Raw genomic sequence first — 19,087 nt, 5'->3', positions numbered from 1 at the left:
AATTTTCTTACCAAATATAAATACCGCTTTAGAAACACTTGAACGTCCTCCAGATTCTTGAACTCGAATAGGCACAGCTTGGAAACGAAGATTACTTGTAATAATATAAACTTGTAATAAATTATAACTTTACTGAATAGGTTAATTAGGGACAATAACGAATCCTACTGGATAATAATAAATGATAATTTATCGGTTGAGCGACTCACTATACAGCGTTCGCTGAACATGAAACAAATTAGAGCCGGCATAATTTTCGTGACTGCCGAGCAATATTTCGTTTCGCCATTATCTATGTTAATGTATAAGTAATATATAGAGCTGAAGAGTTTGTTTGTTTGATCGCACTTATCTCAGGAACAACTAAACCGATTTCGATTCGCTACTAGGAAAGCTAAATTACTCCTGAGTGTGATATCCTACTTTGCACCCCAAGAAAATATTTATAACTCAAAAACTCTTTCACATAGGCAGAGCCGCAGGCAAAAGCTAGTGTTATATAAAGTACACAAAACTGAACATCAGATGTAGATAGATGTATTCACCTTACTGTATCTACTCTTTAGAAAAAAAATTCGACGCTCACGTACTAGTCCTCAAAAATATTAGCGTGACTATAATAGAAAAACCATCTCATTATACCTTCTCAGTGAAGCCGTCCTGGTAATAATAAGAGCTGTGTTGCACATAGGTGTTCTCGCCGGGCAACGCGACTACTGCTACAGGCTGGAATCCAGCTTGCTGATTGAACCCACCAGCACTGCGCCATACCACTTCACTACAGGCACGCCAGAGCGCCTCCTCCTGTCGCTCTTCTGAAGGACGGAGGTAACTGGAACATAATCAGAAATTAAAGGCCATTGTCAGATAAAAGTTATGAAATTATAACCCGAGTGAGGGCCTATTTCACAAGTTTCAAATAAAGTTTATTTGACAGTTATAGCAGCAAATGTAAATAATACTCATTTTTTTACCACTTATTTGGGACCAAAGATTATGAAATGGACCTTAAATCAAAAATTTTACTTATGTACATAATGTATCTCTCATATGCGCGAGATCGATTGACTAGGCGTTCCCCTTCTTTATATGACCTATAAACCCTTAAAATGAAAGGAATCTAGTACAAACTCCAGCATCTTCCCTAACATTATTTTTGTAAACTAAATATTTCTCCATAAAATAGAAAAGCAACTAAGTCTAATATTTCAACATGTCTTACATCGCTTTCGCATAGTTTAAATAAAGGAGACTGGAGCGGTAAAGTATTTAAGTAAAATACCGATTTCTCGGTGCATACAGATTTATGTAGACACGCGGTGTTCCAGAGAAATATGATCGGCATTTTGAGGTTATATTTTATGGCCAAGCGTATGGCGCTGTAGGATTTTGGAGCTATACAAGTTGTTCGAGAGAGATATAGATAGATATTTTGTACCAACAAATGACACCAAAAATAAACCATTTTAATGTTTGCTGGTGGTGGGATATATGTTATATTCGTCTGGATAACAACTACCGTACACCAGGATTTAAAACTCGCCATAGAGGGTCACATAAGTATGTCGCGTTCCGGGATCAGCCTGTGTATATCTGGTTTCAATGTGCCGGCATAATCTTATCGACTTTTGAGGCGGTAAGGTAACTTTTTGAGCTTGAAAAAAATTGTAATTTAGTAGTGAACTCGAAAATTGGTGTTTACTTTTATTGTTAACATTTTTAATCCCTAATCGGCTATATAGATCATTATCTTATAATCTGATATAAAGGCATATAACTTGCGTAATGTAAAATTTATGTGTTTCATTAGCATCATCATCATTATCATCCGCAGGATGTCTACTGCTGAACATAGGCCTCCCCAAATGATTTTCAGATCGACCGAGAAGCGGTCCGCATCTAGCTTATATATATTTTTACATTAATAAATTTTTATTTCAGTTCAAAAGGATTACAAAGCGTTCCTTAAGACTTTTTCATTATTTTGTTCATCTTTAATGCACACAAAAACGCTAATTAGTATAAAAAGTATGGGTTTAAGAATCTTCACGTATACACGCAAAAAGGAAATAAACTTCAATTCTAAGAAAATTCGATCGGTCTGTCCGTAGCGTGTAATTTTTATCCTGTCGCAAGGAACACAACGGCATTCCGCATAACCTCGACGTGTTTCTGGAAAACATGGCTGAGATATTTTAACGACATTTTTCAGATTTTCAATTTCAATATTTGAACGTGTTTTCGTGGAATAATATGGTAGGTGTCATTTGAATGGAATATAATATGAAAGATTCAGTTAGAGATATCTTCGGTTTGGATTTAATCGAGTTCCCATTTTTTCTATACATGTTTTGTTTACCATAAAGCCGAAACACCCAAATTAGATTTTGGTGAAAAAATCACATAAAAATACAAAAATAAAAATATATCGACACCAACAATTTATACTAAGCTAACTCAAAAAAGCGTACTTTACAGGAGAGGCGTTTAAAGGGAAAAACGTGTTAACTTTTTTATTAATTAAGATACTTATTTGAAATTTGGCACCCTTAATGATTAGCTTATTATTTGTAATTCCTCATATTTATTTATTCTTAATTATTTATATTTTTTAATTTAGCGCAAGTTAGCCGTGTATACACGTAATTCCTTAATAAGATTATACATACTACACACGTCTAACTAATGTTAGCGTAGTGTGTTACGAGAGACCATAGTCCTAAAGAAATGTTATTTTTATTGCGTTGCAGTAAGAAAATTAGAGTTTATTATACATTAAATATAAAATTAGGTTTCTATATATATTCACAAGATATATTATTATAATTTCCTATGCGAAATAAAAAAATATTTAACTTAGCCTTATTTTACCGGCACATGCTTTTCTGGCGGATATCGCATTAAAAGCCGACAAATTATACATAGCGTACTATACATCGACCTGTGCTATAAGTTAGCGTATCATTTAACTTTATATTGAGCTATAATACACGTTGATTTGTATAAATTATAAATGAAATTATGAAGATAATATTATTCTATACGGGTAAATGTATAATTAAAACAAAAAAAGTATATTCATCAACTGTTTATTAAAATTTCAGGTAAGTACTTTCTTATTAATTTACGATAAGGGATCAATTCAATTACGGTTCGACTTCGTATATGATATGTATATCAGGATTGCACTTAATAGTGTTTATTTTTAAAAGAAAATAAAAGCTTCTAATTATTAAATATAAATCACATAATTTAAGCAATAGGTTGTAATAATTCAGTACTTCTAAACATTCCAACCTTATCATCACTTGCATTCTCCTCGTGTTCAATTGTTGATAAATTTCTATAAAATGTATGATACTTTTCGGGTGTAATGTTGTTATCATACTAATATTTTAAATCTTTATATTTTAAAATTAAACCATTTTCCGATTTTATCGCGGTTTTTTATATTTTAATTTTCTCCAGACGTTTTGAAGACTTTGCAGCCTTCGTAGTCAAGGGGGGTCTTTATATCTTGCTACAATTTAATTTTTAATTTTTATTAGGCACCGACTCCAAAATTGGTTACCAGTAAATAGATGATGATAAATATTTTTTTAGTTTTTAATGGTTCTTGAAGGCGGTATGAATTTTTGTAAAAAAGTTTTTAGTAAATAGAAACCTATCTCCTAATTAGCGTTTACAATATCTCTATACTGTCTGTACTCTAATATTATAATTATTATCGGCACACAACTCAACATACAACTAAATTTTTGTAAAAGATAAAGTAGGATCTAAGTATTTTTAATTTATACGTTTTCTAACGTAGTGAGACTCCACAGGGGCAAAAAAAATGCGTGATCTATGACACTGTTTCATTTCATTTGAAATTATATAGATATGGTTTTTATGCCAACCTTTATCATCAGATACACCAGTAAAATCATTGTTTACTTGGATTTTTAATATCGAAAATATTCAAGAACATTGTTTTGCAAACTTTATGTGATGTGTTACCATTGTCAGAATTTATGGAAAGATGATAATTCAAAGTGTGTGATCGACGACTATATTCGCTGTCAACATTAGTGACAGTCTTTTTGCTTTTTTGTATCACATATTTGGCGATGATTTTCCATTATTTCGCGTGATTATCCCAGAACTCATCAAGTAGGTCAATACGAACTTCTTGGCTTATATTATTATGACATTGCAGACGATAATTGGCGCAACCGCCTTTAATGTTTCTTGGTGCTTTAGTTTTTCCTTTTCACGTAGTATATTCCAATCTTTTATTACACAAAAGTTTTCTCTTTCTAACTATCCACTCATCTTCAAGTTTAAGACGTTTGAGACCTACATCATTCTTTTTTTTAGATCTACATTTATTGTTTTTTTGGGGTCGATACTGCTGAATAATCACTATCATTAAATGCTACAGGCGAAGAAATTGGATTACAGGGAGTAGATGTTGCTGATACTGTATCTGTGTTCCCACTGAGGTCGCTATCCATATAAGAATTAGGAAGATTTCCTGGGCAGACCTACCGATTTTAGGTGTGAGTGTTCTATCTTCGCTATCTTGGCAAGATGGCACCAAATTATTGTACTTTTTAAACTTGGTTGTTTAAACTGTGAGGATTCCGAAAAATCCCAATAGGGTGAAGGTACGGGGGTACTATCTATGCTGTTACACGGTTCATTATTGCCGACGTTAATGGAGAAGGTTTTTGGATAGCAGTCAATACCTTTAGGATTAAATATTAAGCGGAACGTGGTTTAAATTTATATCTTATAATTATTTTCGTAGTTGACTAGATCTGGGCTTGCAGAACTGGATATAGAATTATCATGCTCTTGAATAGGCTCATCTAACATGATGTGATTATACAAAGCCACAAATTCAGGACTATCACCTTTGACAGGTAAAGGCAATGATTCTATAATAATAGGCATAATGTATTGAAACCATATGATTATTTTTATAAAAAACAAACATATATATATAAATAAAAAGTCAACGTACCATCAATAAACTAATTAAAATACGTTTTCACATAAGTATTTCAACATAAAAGTCGCTAAGTCATGCATTTTACAAACGTAAAAGTATACAGGAACGTACTAAACTACGCTAACTAAGAGTTAGCGTAGTGTTACACGGACATTGAGCTGAGTGACTCAAATTTTCAAAAAAACGTAGTGTGTTACTATATAACATATTTATCTACTTTGACCTACGTTATAATCTTTAATAACACATTAAACTTACCTCTCTCAACAGTATGAAACAGTATCTGACCATTTTTATCAACACTGCTCAAAGAATATTCCTCCTTTTTCGATAAATCCACTAAATATTCAGCTCGTTTTCGTGATATTTTTGTAATATTAAACTAACACTAACAATATTTTAAATAACTTGTAAAAATAAGACTATCATTCATGATTTACTGATAATGTTTTTAAAATGGCGCAATCACATTTAAGACAGCGACAAGTGTCGTTAGATTAATGTAAACGAACAAGCGGTGCGTCTCCTCCCCGCGTATACTCCGCTAACAATAGTTAGCGTAATTAAAATCGACTGATTTCAAAAAGTACCTTTACTTAGCGTTTTATAAAATTTGTAACTTCGTTATTTTTATATATTTCTTCACGATTTTTTTATGACATATAAAACAACATATTTTAAGCAACTTGACATAAAAAAACGATTTTACCTAAACTTCGAGTTAGCGTAGTATAAATTGTTGGTGTCGATATATGAAAACTCATGCGGAATTGATAGATCAAGCACACCGTCCGCGCCGCAAGGAACGAGCGGGACTTGTGCGGGGCCGCGGGGTGGGGAAGGGTGTGCTTGTAAGAGTCGGCTGTAGTATAGATATCAGTGTAAGACTGACATATGCCGAATTTTTATTAATACAAAAGATAACCAGATTGACGAAATTTTAATATGTTTTAGGGATAAATATAACATATTATGTTAAAAATTAGTGCAATGGATTGTGCTACTGATTCTCGACAAACTAATTTCGGGTTTGTAATATACTAAAAGTAATATAACATATATAAGTAGTGACTCAGTAGAAATTGCAAAACTAACCAGAACAGGTTCGCTAACCGTTCAGGTCGGGTTTTTATAATATAATACTTTAACTTAGACCCGAATTCTACCATACTTAAACTTACGTATCCGGCGGTACATCAGACTTATTATCTTTAGTCTGAGGCCTGGAATCAAAGAGCAGCCACTTGATAATATGGGCTTGAAGACCAGACAGCAAAGATCTGGCGCCGTTTCGAGGCGCAGCGATGCCGTAGCCAAGCGGCTGGTCTGGTGGCCTCATGACTAGAGGACTGCGGATCCACTCGCCTCGAGGAGGGCAAGATGCTGTGCCAAAGCAGGTCATGCGAAGTTCCTGCGAATGTGGAAAGTAATTATCGATACATGAGCGTGTATGGCGTGATTATAGGCATAGGGTAGACAGATATATATAGCTATATAAGGATAGACAGAGATGGAACTAGTGTATCCGCTTCTAGCCTTGTCCCATTCCATGATATGATAAGAGACGGACTTACTGCCACATTAGGCACAAAATTAGAATTCCAGCTGATACTGAACTGAAAAACTCAATATTACTTTACTTAGGGATCGACTCCCGGATACAGCAGTCTTGCCACAGTACAACGTTATAACCGAGGCAGTTATCCTGAATCGGTTTTATAAACTAGATAATATATTTTTAATATCTTTTGATAAACGGTTGATGTTTCAATACGTCTTTATACTATACATAATTATTTAGTTAACTTTAATAATAAATATGTAAGTTATAAGGTACTTACAATTGCCAATTCTTCAGTTATGGGCTTACCCCCGACCACTGGTGGTTTGGATCCATTGAGCAGCTTACTTCGTGCATATAGCACTCTCTCTGAAAACAAAAACGGTTAAAACTTAAGAACAAGCTACGAAAAAGATGAAAGAAAGAAAAGGGTGTGGAAATATAAAACTATTTTATAACCGTCCTATAATATAATAGGGAACGAGTGTATCGTCATATCTAGCATAAATGCCAATTCATATTATTCATAGGACTTAACGAATCAAAAAAAAAACAGAAAGTACACTGCTATTTGACCACAGAGGATATATTTTTATCTATGTTATTTTTCTACACATATTACTTATCGTCTATACTATAGTAAACTAGACAAAACCTTGCATATTTTTATTATAAGAAAGATGTGATTATTGCATAAGAAAACAACAAAATGCACGTTCTAATTCGACGGAGAAGTCAATAACACAAACCTATCTCGCATTAGTCGAAATACCAAGAATTATTCGCATGCAAGTCCAACAAATCCCAGATATCTCACACAAATGGGACCCTTGATTCCCCTTACAGCTCTATTGTTGGCATCACAATATCTTCCAATTACAACGGGCTGCTAGCCGCCCGCTTTCACGACATACGGATTTACGGTACGGAAAAAACTTGGGTACCTTTATTTAAAGTTACAGGTGATGTATGTGTGTGATTGTGGCTTAATATTACATTTGGTACAAAATCAATAACAATAAAAAATAAATTATCGTCTTCAAAACCATAATAATTTCTTATGTTTATGCGAATGTTAGACATTAAAATTAAACTATTTTTCGGACTTTATCGCGGTTTTAATATATTAGTTTTCTCCCGACGCTTCGAAGACTTTGCAGCCTTCGTTGTCACGGGGGGGACTGACGTGTTGCTCATCTGCAAAGTCAAAGTTACAATATCTACAAACATTTTACAAATATACAACTTATAAATTTTAAGTGTTGGTGGTCCGATCTACGTAGAATGAGCTCACAGTGTCTTGAAGTGTTATATAATACTTTAATTTTAATGTCTTCAAACCACTTAAAACAAAAACAATAAATATGGATAAATACTTTCCCGGGATAAAAAGTAGCCTATAACACTTAGGAGTAACATTTTCAATTAGTGAATTTTTTTTTAATCGGTTCAGTAGTTCATGAGATTAGTGCGTTCAAGCAAACAAACTTTAGATATTAGTATTTAGATGCTAAATATATTTTTGGTTTTTGAAGGCGGTTTATTTTTTGTTATTGATATTGTAAATTATTTCAAAAGTAATTTTAAAATATTTTTAAAGTTATGCAATAAGAAAATTTAAACACAGAATATAATTTTTTACTCTCTTTCCTTTCTCACTTACAGTAACGTTTTGGTTTTGTTCTACGAAAGGTCGGCTGTCTGACGTCATGCCCTTGCTCTGGGGATCCGGTTTCAAACAAATCTTGTTACGGAAACGCACACAAAATGCTAACAGTACATGGGAATCGAATTATGGACGTAACAACCCGTATTCCCTCAATCTAGACCAGGTAGGCGATATATGTAGACATAGTAATTACTCTGGCAAAACGTATATATATACAAAGCTATATAAAAATTGTTTTTTGTAATATATTTTTGTACACATACATTTTTTTATTTTTGTTTATTTATAATCCACACCAGTTCTTTATAATTTAGTTTCACAGTTTCTGTGGCTACACACGTGACAATTAGCTGTGAGATAAACGATTAAGATTCCAATCGCTAAGGTAAATTGATTCCTATATATATGAATTTAGTGTTTATTTTATTTTAAACGGACTCGCAAAGTGACCCTACTGCACCTGCTACCTGCAAGTAAGTGGAGCAGGATCCAGATGGTGTCCACTAACGAGATATGTTTATCCCTCGCTAGTCGATAATGTCGGCTTTAAAACCGTATATCTACTGTTTCCAAAACTCTACACACGTGGGCCACTATTGGAGTTTTTACATCATGTGTAAGATGGTCGAATAGAAATATCCAACCACCAGTACCACCACAAGGTAGTTAGTATAATCACTATTTGTTGTGGTTAGTATATCAGTATTATGTCCTATTTACTTTGAGGGTATGTAAAATCTGCCAATCAGTACTAGGCCAGCGTGGTGGACCCAGGCCTATTCTCTTTCTGTGGAAAATGAGGCTGGTACCGTATATAATGGCAAAATCCTCTTATTTATAAGTCTAGATTTTATTTTGTCCGTACATCGCTTTAACTGCTGTTGAAGTAAGTTTCCCGCAAGACTATTAAAGTTTCTGAACGCGTTTTATATGCTAATTCGGAAGATTGCTGTATGAAAATTATTCTCAATTGATTTATCCTCTGTTTCGTGGAAACATTCAAATTAAAATTTGTTTTCTTAGACAATTAAGGGGAATTGTTTTATACATGACGTATGGAGTGGGAGGACTAAGTATAGACTGGTGTGTTTTCTTTCATTTCATTGTCACTTCTGCTCAAAATTTAGGTGGCTACAGAACAATAACATATTTACATTCAGTAAAATAACAGACATTTTATTGATTTCCTATATTTACACGAATGTTACGCATTAAAATAAATCTATTTTTCCGGATTTTATTGGGGTCTCCCGACGTTTCGAAGACTGCAGCCTCCATGGTGAAACCTGTGACCAATTCAATTTAATTCCGATTCCGAAAATTAACCAATCAATATAACTCATTTTTAAGTCAGAAATTTTTTTTTGTTGTGATTGGAACGTTGGACCAAGAAACGATCGGCATCGTTTATTCAAAATGGCGATTAATAATGTTGAGTAGGCTACTGAACTAAGAAATATCTCGTTTGAAAATATCAATCTGCGATATTTCTCAGTACAAACAAATAGTCAATGTCTGAAACAATGATTAAACATTCAAAGGTGGCTTCGCTTGTAAAAAACGAATAAATTGTCTCAAACACAAAAATGTTTTGTATTTCCCGCGCACTAAATAAATAAAATTCAAACCGTAAAACTCTTCTTGCGACGTGCCGAGAGCGCTCTTCCGCAGCATTATTCCAATGTGTTTTGAATTTCAAAAAGTTCGCGAACAATCACAACTATCCTCCTTTTATTTAAAGGAGGTGGATTAAAAATATGTCTGTCATATTTAAAAGTTTAAGAAAATGTGTTTTAAAATTCGAAGTAAGTTTTTACAAAAAAATATATAAATTATAGTTTGGCATTCAAATTAAAAATAGAATAAAGCGTACAAAAATTAATCATGTGCAATGTGAAATTATTGTACATATTAGTTACCCTTGTTTTTTTTTTTAATTTGGAACTATAGACTGTTTTACACTTGATTAATGCCAGTAACAATTTTACACTTCATCCGACCTTTTTGTAAAAAGAATGTGCACCAAGATAAAGTGTCCCGGTTTGTTATCCTCGTAATGTCCGGACGATAACGACCGTCTGAAGTGTGCTTGTAACGAGGGCAGGTCTCCTACCGTGTCACAAATTGAACTCGCTAACAAGTTTACAGACACTACTGCTGTTTACACTTAAATAATTCTAAAGAAATTACGTTTTATTGTTGCTGCTTTGCGACGATAGAAAATGTTTTCAACGTACCGTCAAACGTATTCTGTTTCGAATATCCTTGAATCAAGTCTACAAGTAACGTATACTAGTCTAGTAGAACGTTAGAGTAAAAAAAATATTTTATAAAGTTATAATCGATGAATTGTGAGGTTTCTAATTTATATTCAATTAAAGTATTAATGAACTTCAATGTCCTTTCTAAAACTAAAAAAGTCTGCATATTTTTTTTAGTTTAATCACAAAAAGTATGCCGGCAAATTTATTTAACTTATTAATTATATTAATTCCAATTTGTCTGTCGAATTTATTTCGAAAAATATATATAAAATTATTTTATAATGATTATAGATATTGTTATTTGCCTTAAAATATCGTATAATTACGCAAATAATATTATGAACATTATATATTTACATTTAAATATATATTCCCACATGTTTATTTGACAAATTTAAAAAAAAATAAAAAAACTGTCAATTACAATTCTGATTTAGTTCTACGTGCCTTAGACGATACGCTATTTTTTTGTACTGCGTACTAATTTTAATTTTATTCATTTGGCGTTCGAAAGAAATCTACGAGACCTCAGGATATCTAATAATATTTTACCTTTATTAGCTTACTTTAAGATTTAGTACATTATTAATGGATATTGTAGATAAATTTTGATCAAATATAAATTCAGGTCTTGTAAATCTTTCTAAACTTGATGTATAACTTTACTTTAAAACGTTTGAATAAACGTGAACTCGAACTTTGAAATATTAGTCATAAAATAAAAATCTAAAAATGCACATCAACAATAATAAATTAAAAATAATGCTAAAAAAATCATTTTAAAAAAACAGCCATAATCTCTACAAATAACTTAAAAACACTTCACTAAAGAAATAGCGGAACGTGCAAAGAACCAAACAGATCTGTTTGCGGACGCAAAACAAAGGGGCCATCCGACTACGAAGAGGCAAATGTTTGCAATGGCCTTGGAACGATGACGGTCGATTTTGTATCGTATGTTCAGTGAATTTGATAATATTTTTGCCAATATAAATATTGAAATAGAAAAACTTTTAACACCACGTTTTACATTTGAAAATAGTCATTATTTGGTACCATGCAAGCAAAAACGGTCTTTATAAATTATAATGTTATGAACTTGATTTCACGCCACTATTTAGAGCCAGCCAATTTTTAATTTCGATCATTTTTATAAGGAATTAGTAATTTTGTAGATAAACATTCTTTAATAGAGATCACATGATAATTCATTTATAGTTAAGTCGTATGGCACCGTGGGCTTTTATCTCATGCAAAAAAAAATATTTGAGGTTATTCCAGTAAAAAAAATCTCCAATAAAAAAAAAAGTATTTTATAACACTTCACTGAACCAAGGGACACAAGAATAACTCGCGTAACAGCTGTTAATGTAACAGCTTTGACACTACATAGGTAAGTGATTTGGTATTGCATTCCTTATTGTTACTATTTGGGATTCCGTGCCGATGGGTTATATTCGAAATTGAAATTCAAATGATTGGAGCATTTTAAGCCGGTAATGTATTATATGTGTTACGTCATAAAGCCATATAAAACCATATTGCTTTTGAAACGTCTATCGGAAATGATTACAGAGTGCTATGTTCACAAATAAAAAAAAATAAATTTCTAGGATAATGTATTACAGTTTGATATTGAGAAAATACATAGCAAATCACCTTTATACCCGACCCTTCTCTGTTATATTTTGTTGATTAGGCATTTCGTCCATCACTCTGAATCTCTTTTATTTATTTACATACCTTGTCAATTTTTTACGAAGATATCTAAGTACGTAAATGTCTTCATTTTATTTACTTTTGCTCCTAAGTAGATAATTAATATTAAATACATAAACAACTTCGAAAATGCAAAAACGGAAGATTTCATCCAGTGACTATTATTTATTTATTTATTTAAGGACCTTCAACTAAGGATACACGATATATAATAAAAACAATGGTGTAGCTTTTTCACAATTAACAGTGTGCTTCTTGAATTATAGGTGACAATGAAATACCTGATCAATATTTTCCTATTTACGCAATATTATTACTCCATTTTAGTATAAGCACACCTCGCGCGTCACTCACAGTGCTTTCGACAGGTCTTTAATATAAACTAAAACTATTATAGACTCCATAGCCAAGTCACGCCTCACCTCAAAGTACGTCCACAAGGCACATAAATTGGATTTCAATTCACGCGATATCGTTCGCGGATATTATGTGCTGGATACAACGTCTGAGAGAATTGCATGGGCTGCGTTGCATTGAAATGTTGTTTAAATGCAATACTGTAGATGACTGAGTAACTTTACTGCATAAGAGTACTGTCTAGTTCGTAGTAGTCTACGTAAAACATGCAATTTATAAAAGATATTAGAGGAAAGTATTAAAAATCTATCGTACAAATATCATCGAACATTTCAATCTTATCGTATATTAATAACGTTTGATTTACCCCAGCAGAACATAGCAGCATTATAATTTAGGGCGGGCGGTTTTTAAACTTTATTCATAAGTTTTAAGGTCTGTTTTACGATGTTCAAGTAAAATATAATCCATTTATAAAGCGGATTAGTTAGTAAATAATAATACCTACTCAAATGATTATATTATGTTTGTAAACATAGTTGACAGCTTGACTTTTGTACTTGGTCTTGTTATACCATATTTGGTGCTGCTTCCTGCTTAGTATTTTTATTACCTTAGTAGGCAAAGAAGCTAACGGTCCTCATGATAGTAACTACCAACCGCGCACTTTGCAGTGCCAGAAGCGCAACCAAGCCGTTACCCACCGGGATATGTTTTATCGGAATAGCTCCTAAAACTGATGGTATGTTTAGAGCAGAAGACACTCATACATGGTAATAGTACATTTCATTTTTTTTTATAAGTTAGGTTCACATTACTAATCACAAATACATGAAATTCATATAATACAAATATCTGATACATAATATTTAAAACATTTGCAACCCATAGGTTTAAACATGACATACATAAATTATAAATAACAAATAAAACAAAGAAATTGAATATCTTATAAGAAATATGTTGTAGTCAAAGTAAATACATGAAAGTTGTGTGTAATGTTTAAATATGTTGAGCGGATATGAGCGGACGCCATTCTAGAAAATACCGGAAAACTTTAACGTATGTCTGAAATTCACTTTGTTAATTTGCTATTAGTCTGTAAGCCTACCTTGAATATGAAAATAAAAAAAGTGCCTTTACCTTCAAATGGTGGCGGGATGCCTTCACGCGGACGATGCATCTATAACTGTTGCAAATAAAATATATTTCATTTATTTATTATAAACTTGCTCTATGTATGTTAGAATACTTTACACCAGGAGAAATGATTCAAAAGAATATTCTAGAATGTTCTTTTTAAATCTTATTGGTTTTTGAAAGAATTCAAAACGTTTGATATCCTGTATATTCAGTTATATAGTTATTAAGTTATTATTAAAGGAATATTATTTATTAATTTAAGTACTTATTACAATTCGTCACAATACACTATTAGTTACGACATTAACCGAATAGAAACGCTTGGATGCACATTAAAATTCGATGGTGTCACGCAACCCTCAAAATTAAAAAGTTACAATAATTAAATTAAATTTTCAGATAGTCTCATAAATTATAAAACATACCCGTCTCAATGTTTAAGTTATATTTGTGACAAAGATACATTAATATGGAAATATTTCAACATTTTCATTATTCTCATTAACCATGAAATCTATCTATATTAAGAAAATATATTTATGACAAAGATACATGAATATAGAAATATTTTATTTGTTTGTATTGAATTCATCATTTTTCTCATAGAAAAACTGTAACAAATAAGTTGAATAATAAATGATCATTTTCATATTATCGAAAAACATAATAATCAGATGAAATTATTGATTTGTTTTTCATCGCAAGATATGATTATGTTTAGTGGTGCCAAAAGATTTAAGTTAATGAGATATTTTAACGCTTTTTACGTTTAAAAAGAGAATATCAAAATCTTTGAAGTTATCCTTTCTACGCTAGGCATTTACTATACTGTATAATAATAGTAAATTGACTCGACCGCACACGCAAATCAAATAACAAATCATTCAATCAGCCGTGACATCAGGCTAAACTGATCGCTCTTTATCTAATATCTCTCTGTCAGTCAAAACCTCGATCAAATTAGGCAAAATGATACTGACCTTGTGGTGAAGCAAAATGGCACTTAACACTTTAGGATACGGTTGTTTGTAAATGCAAACTGAACTAGTGTAACACGTCAAGCCGTCAGTGGTGATTGGTTGAAAATGCGCATATTCGTAGACTGAATTGTGTTAGTACATATGGTGTTATTTGTCTACATTCATGTGCAGTCAAATTTTCAGTTGGAGGTGGTATAGCTTGAACTAACAATTTAATACCTTACATTGCAATTTGTTACATTTACACAAAGATTTGATTATTACTTATAACTTTGAATGCCGAGACGAGCTTGCCGTTCACCTGATAAGTGATACGACCGCCCATAAACAGTAGAAATCCCATCCAACAATTTGAATTACAAAGTGTTGTTTGGTATTTCACTGCGCTCGCCATCCTGAGACATGGAGATGTTAAGTCTAATGTCCAGTAGTTACACTGGCTACAAAGATTTTGACTTACACAAATTACGTTTTTTTAATAGTAGACGTGTTTCGAAGCCAACTTTATATAAAGTATCATTACCGTCAATCGCAATTCGCGACACTTCCCGATTTACTTAGACAGCTTTATTGTTACGATGCATACAATTGCTGGAACTGAACATCTAAGATACAGTTTTCCTTAATATCAATTTCATCCTTTAAAGTCAGATAATCATCCAAAATACCTCCGGCCATTGCCAGAACGGCAACCAACTTCTCACTAAAGTATTCACAGAAAATGTTACTGATCAGTTCATCTACTTTTTCGTTTGCTGAATTATTTAGAAAGAGATTAACACTATTTAAAGCGATAAAATAATTCTAGTAGAAGTAGAATACTTGAAACAGAGTTAAGACCGCGAAAACTCCAGAACCCACATCATGTTCTTATTGCATAAAATTTGCTGGACTTATGATAGACAATAGTCTAATTCCGAACAACAAACAGAATATACAAAAACTATAAAAAAGATGTCAAGTTTTTTTTACATTATCAGAGTATTTTTTTACGTCTGTTTGTTAAAATGTTATTTAATGTTAAAATGTTAACTTGTTAAAATTGTGGTCGAAATTAGACCGTCGAATTTAATATATTTGTAACACATTATATATGCATCTTCTTTTTGTACCCTTCTTTATATTTAATCATGCCAATTCAGATACTCCTTTGACCACGCAATATAATTGTAAAGGGCTACAAAGTTAACGTATTAATAAATAGATAAGAATTAATGTTATAAAATATGCTACAAATAAAAAAATATATAATATTAAAATTTACTCCACTAAGATCTAAATTCCATTGTAAAGAAAAAGCTTAGCAATATATAATTTAATATTATATTCTACGAAACACGATACTACAATATTTTTATTTGTTTTATTAGTTCCATTTAGTTGAGGTCAGCTGCCTTAAATTTCACCACAAACTGAGATTTTAGGTCACTGCCCGTCAACACCTGCTAGAACATATCTTTTTCGTAACCCGTAGTCTACCTCCGAAAACACACGTTAAAATGTTCTACGAAATCTTTTTGATATAATAATACAGAGAAAATACTAGTGCATTTCCCACGCTATAAAATCAGTAAGTAACCGTGTTTATTATATTGTTTTATTTACCAAACGTGCAGTGCACACTTGCAACATTGTTCCTTGTGCAATCACGTCGCGCAAGATTAAAGTCATGCCACCTACCCACCTTATAGGAAATTAATCTTTTATTTTTAGCGCCCATTTCTGCACCGAAGCGTTCGTGTGTCGTCGCAATAATGTGTTGTGGCCATATTTCAAAATGGCGACTTGTTCGATTTTTAAAACCGCGCAAAGTTTGATTCTGATTCCTAGTTCTGATTGGTTTTTTAGTGTTAAGGCGATACCTCAAGGTCCATTTTCATACATTTTGTTTCAACTTTAATCTGGGTAACTAAACAAGTATTGGCAGGTAAAGAATTTAAATTCACGTCTAGTTAGTGATTAGTTCTCGCAGTTGAAAGAAAAACGGCCTTTAAAATTTAATATGACGAAATTTTAAAGGCCGAAATATCCATGATTATTAATTATTTTTACGTTTTTCTTTCAACTGCGAGAACTAATCACTAACTAGACGTGAATTTAAATTCTTTACTTGCCAATACTTGTTTAGTTACCCAGATTAAAGGTGAAACAAAATGTATGAAAATGGACCTTGAGGTATCGCCTTAATTTGAAAATGTTTCATGGTTGCCAGTGATGCTTATTTTTTTATTTGCCTTTGTTAAGTATTCTTTATCGGTGTTCAAACTATGATTTCATTAGTAAGATTTTTTCACAAATATTAGGAATAAATATTGTATGCATCATTTTTTTATTAAACATTTCTGTTAGATTTGTAATAAAAGATTTATTTATAATTAAAGGATCAGTTATTTCGACTATAGATATAATTGTGTGTTCAAAAGAGCGAAATATTTGCCGCCCGAATGGAATTAATGTGACATATCAGACAGCACTTCATACGAGCTTAGGGGTCATCGTAAAAGAAAATATACTCGTAAGTCCTTAATGCGAAATATATGTAATGTACGAACAAATAATATTATAGATTATATCTGTATTTTTTTATTTGCGCTCATGGAAGAGTGTGTGATTTGCCATAATTAAAATTCATATAGAGTGAAGAAAAATAAAATGTATGTATGTTAAAAATATATTCAATTCGACAGTCGAATTTCGGCCACTGGATGACTAGTATTTTTTTTTATCAAACCCATCAGTCAACACAGTGGGAAACTTGAGAATGGGACACTGGAATGTCTTGGCTTAACGACTGCAGGGACTTCGAAGAAAGTTGGAGATATCTAGGGAATGAAGTGTGAGGGAAAGAGAAGGAACTCTCTTAGGATAGGAGGAGGGCAGAAGGCCAGGCAATGTTCGAGACATTCGTCTCAGGAATCATTTCAATTCCCAAATTCCCAACTACCATCGCGTCTTTCGAATACAAGTGTTTATTTCTTGATAACACATATTTTTCCTGATTCGTTCCCGGAATCGTAGATTTCACAATCAAGAAGTCAACACACTAATAGGACCAATTAGCAAATAAAGTCACACTATTAGGTTTTATATCGTAATATTATATACCATCTTTGATCAGTACTTTTTAACTGAATAATATTTACTTGAAGGGTACCTTTTGGTTTTTTCACTTCTATCTTCTCTTCCTCCATTATATCAATCGGATAGTTGATGCGGCTCAGTGCAAGGCAATTAACAAACTAAACGAACAGTTCACGTCTTGCCCAAATTGTAGTATTTTATGATTCATAAACTTAAGGCGATTTAAGTCAGCTGATTTTCTTTAAGTCGAAGATATATAGTCGGAATTATGATTTAATTACATTAATTATAAACAAAAATTAAAAAATAACACTTTTATAATATTTAATATAATTATTTAGGATCCTAAGAGAAAGGACGGGATATCTTCTCTTCAATCTTCTCGTATTGATTATTGCTTACTATACCTATTTTGTGACCAAAGCCGAACCGATGAGGGGTCAAAATATAAAACTCTCTCAAATTACATTCCTAATTTATTTATGCAGCTACCAATATTTCCATAGGTTTCAATTGACGGAGGTGGACAATCCGTATCTTTTAAAATCTTTTCTAGTGTTCCCAAAAATCATGTCCTAACTATAACTAAAAGTGCGTTAAATATCTTTATTTGAACACTAAGGGCCAGCGTATAGATGGCGAAGCACAGCGCAGTTTTTTTCTGTCAAACTATTATCGACATTATCTTCATTGAAATAATATTCAAAATCAATTAACATAACAATACATTTTATTATACTGCGCTCCACAAAGTATGCGCTGGCCCTTAGTTTGTAGGTCAGATTGAATTATTGAACACCGCTCAAAGCTAGTTGTTTGTGCCAAAGACGTAGTTGAAAGTGCTCTGTTATGCATTTAGGTAATCGACATGATAAGCTGGAACTGGAGATCTTGAATTCAGTTGGTATTAACAAGCTTATTTTAGCATGTTGATAAGGCACATAAACCGATGTCTAGTAATGAGTTATGGTCCCAACCCCCTTAATTGTAATTAAGGAGTATTTTGCCCGACAGTGCAATTTAAGGGTGAATTAAAATAGTTGATAGATTGACTAATATGTTATGAGAAATATTGACATCTTGTTTTATATTCGGAAACTAGAAGAAAAAAAATATTATCGAAATACCAATTTAAATTAACGTATTTCCAAAATATATTATATAGCTGCATATTCAACCTTGCAGTGAAGGTAATAGAGCTGAACTATAGCATAATACGTAGCTTCTTAAAACCTTGACCTCCCTTGATTAGATTCCATACGATATGATTGAAGTGTTAATAGACGTCAGTGGGTTCGCTGATACCTAGACTTT

The 19,087-nt window shown here is 32.3% G+C and overlaps 1 protein-coding gene across 1 annotated transcript in view; it reads right to left on the bottom strand.

The window, feature by feature from the left end:
- Positions 1 to 17,883, bottom strand: part of LOC115455603 (inactive ubiquitin carboxyl-terminal hydrolase MINDY-4B) — a 28,206-nt gene extending 10,323 nt beyond the window's left edge. Inside the window, exons 1-5 of the mRNA XM_037444769.1 lie at positions 17,847 to 17,883; positions 6,841 to 6,929; positions 6,181 to 6,410; positions 643 to 832; positions 12 to 77 (exon numbers count right to left, since the gene is read on the bottom strand). Of these exons, the coding sequence (XP_037300666.1) occupies positions 12 to 77; positions 643 to 832; positions 6,181 to 6,410; positions 6,841 to 6,929; positions 17,847 to 17,883 (612 nt within the window). The remainder of the gene's footprint in view (positions 1 to 11; positions 78 to 642; positions 833 to 6,180; positions 6,411 to 6,840; positions 6,930 to 17,846) is intronic.
- Positions 17,884 to 19,087: the final 1,204 nt, after the last annotated feature.

The sequence above is a fragment of the Manduca sexta genome, chromosome 28 (genome assembly GCF_014839805.1).
Source record: "Manduca sexta isolate Smith_Timp_Sample1 chromosome 28, JHU_Msex_v1.0, whole genome shotgun sequence".
NCBI classification, from domain to species: Eukaryota; Metazoa; Arthropoda; class Insecta; order Lepidoptera; family Sphingidae; genus Manduca; species Manduca sexta.
This window is presented reverse-complemented; position numbering and strand designations above follow the sequence as displayed.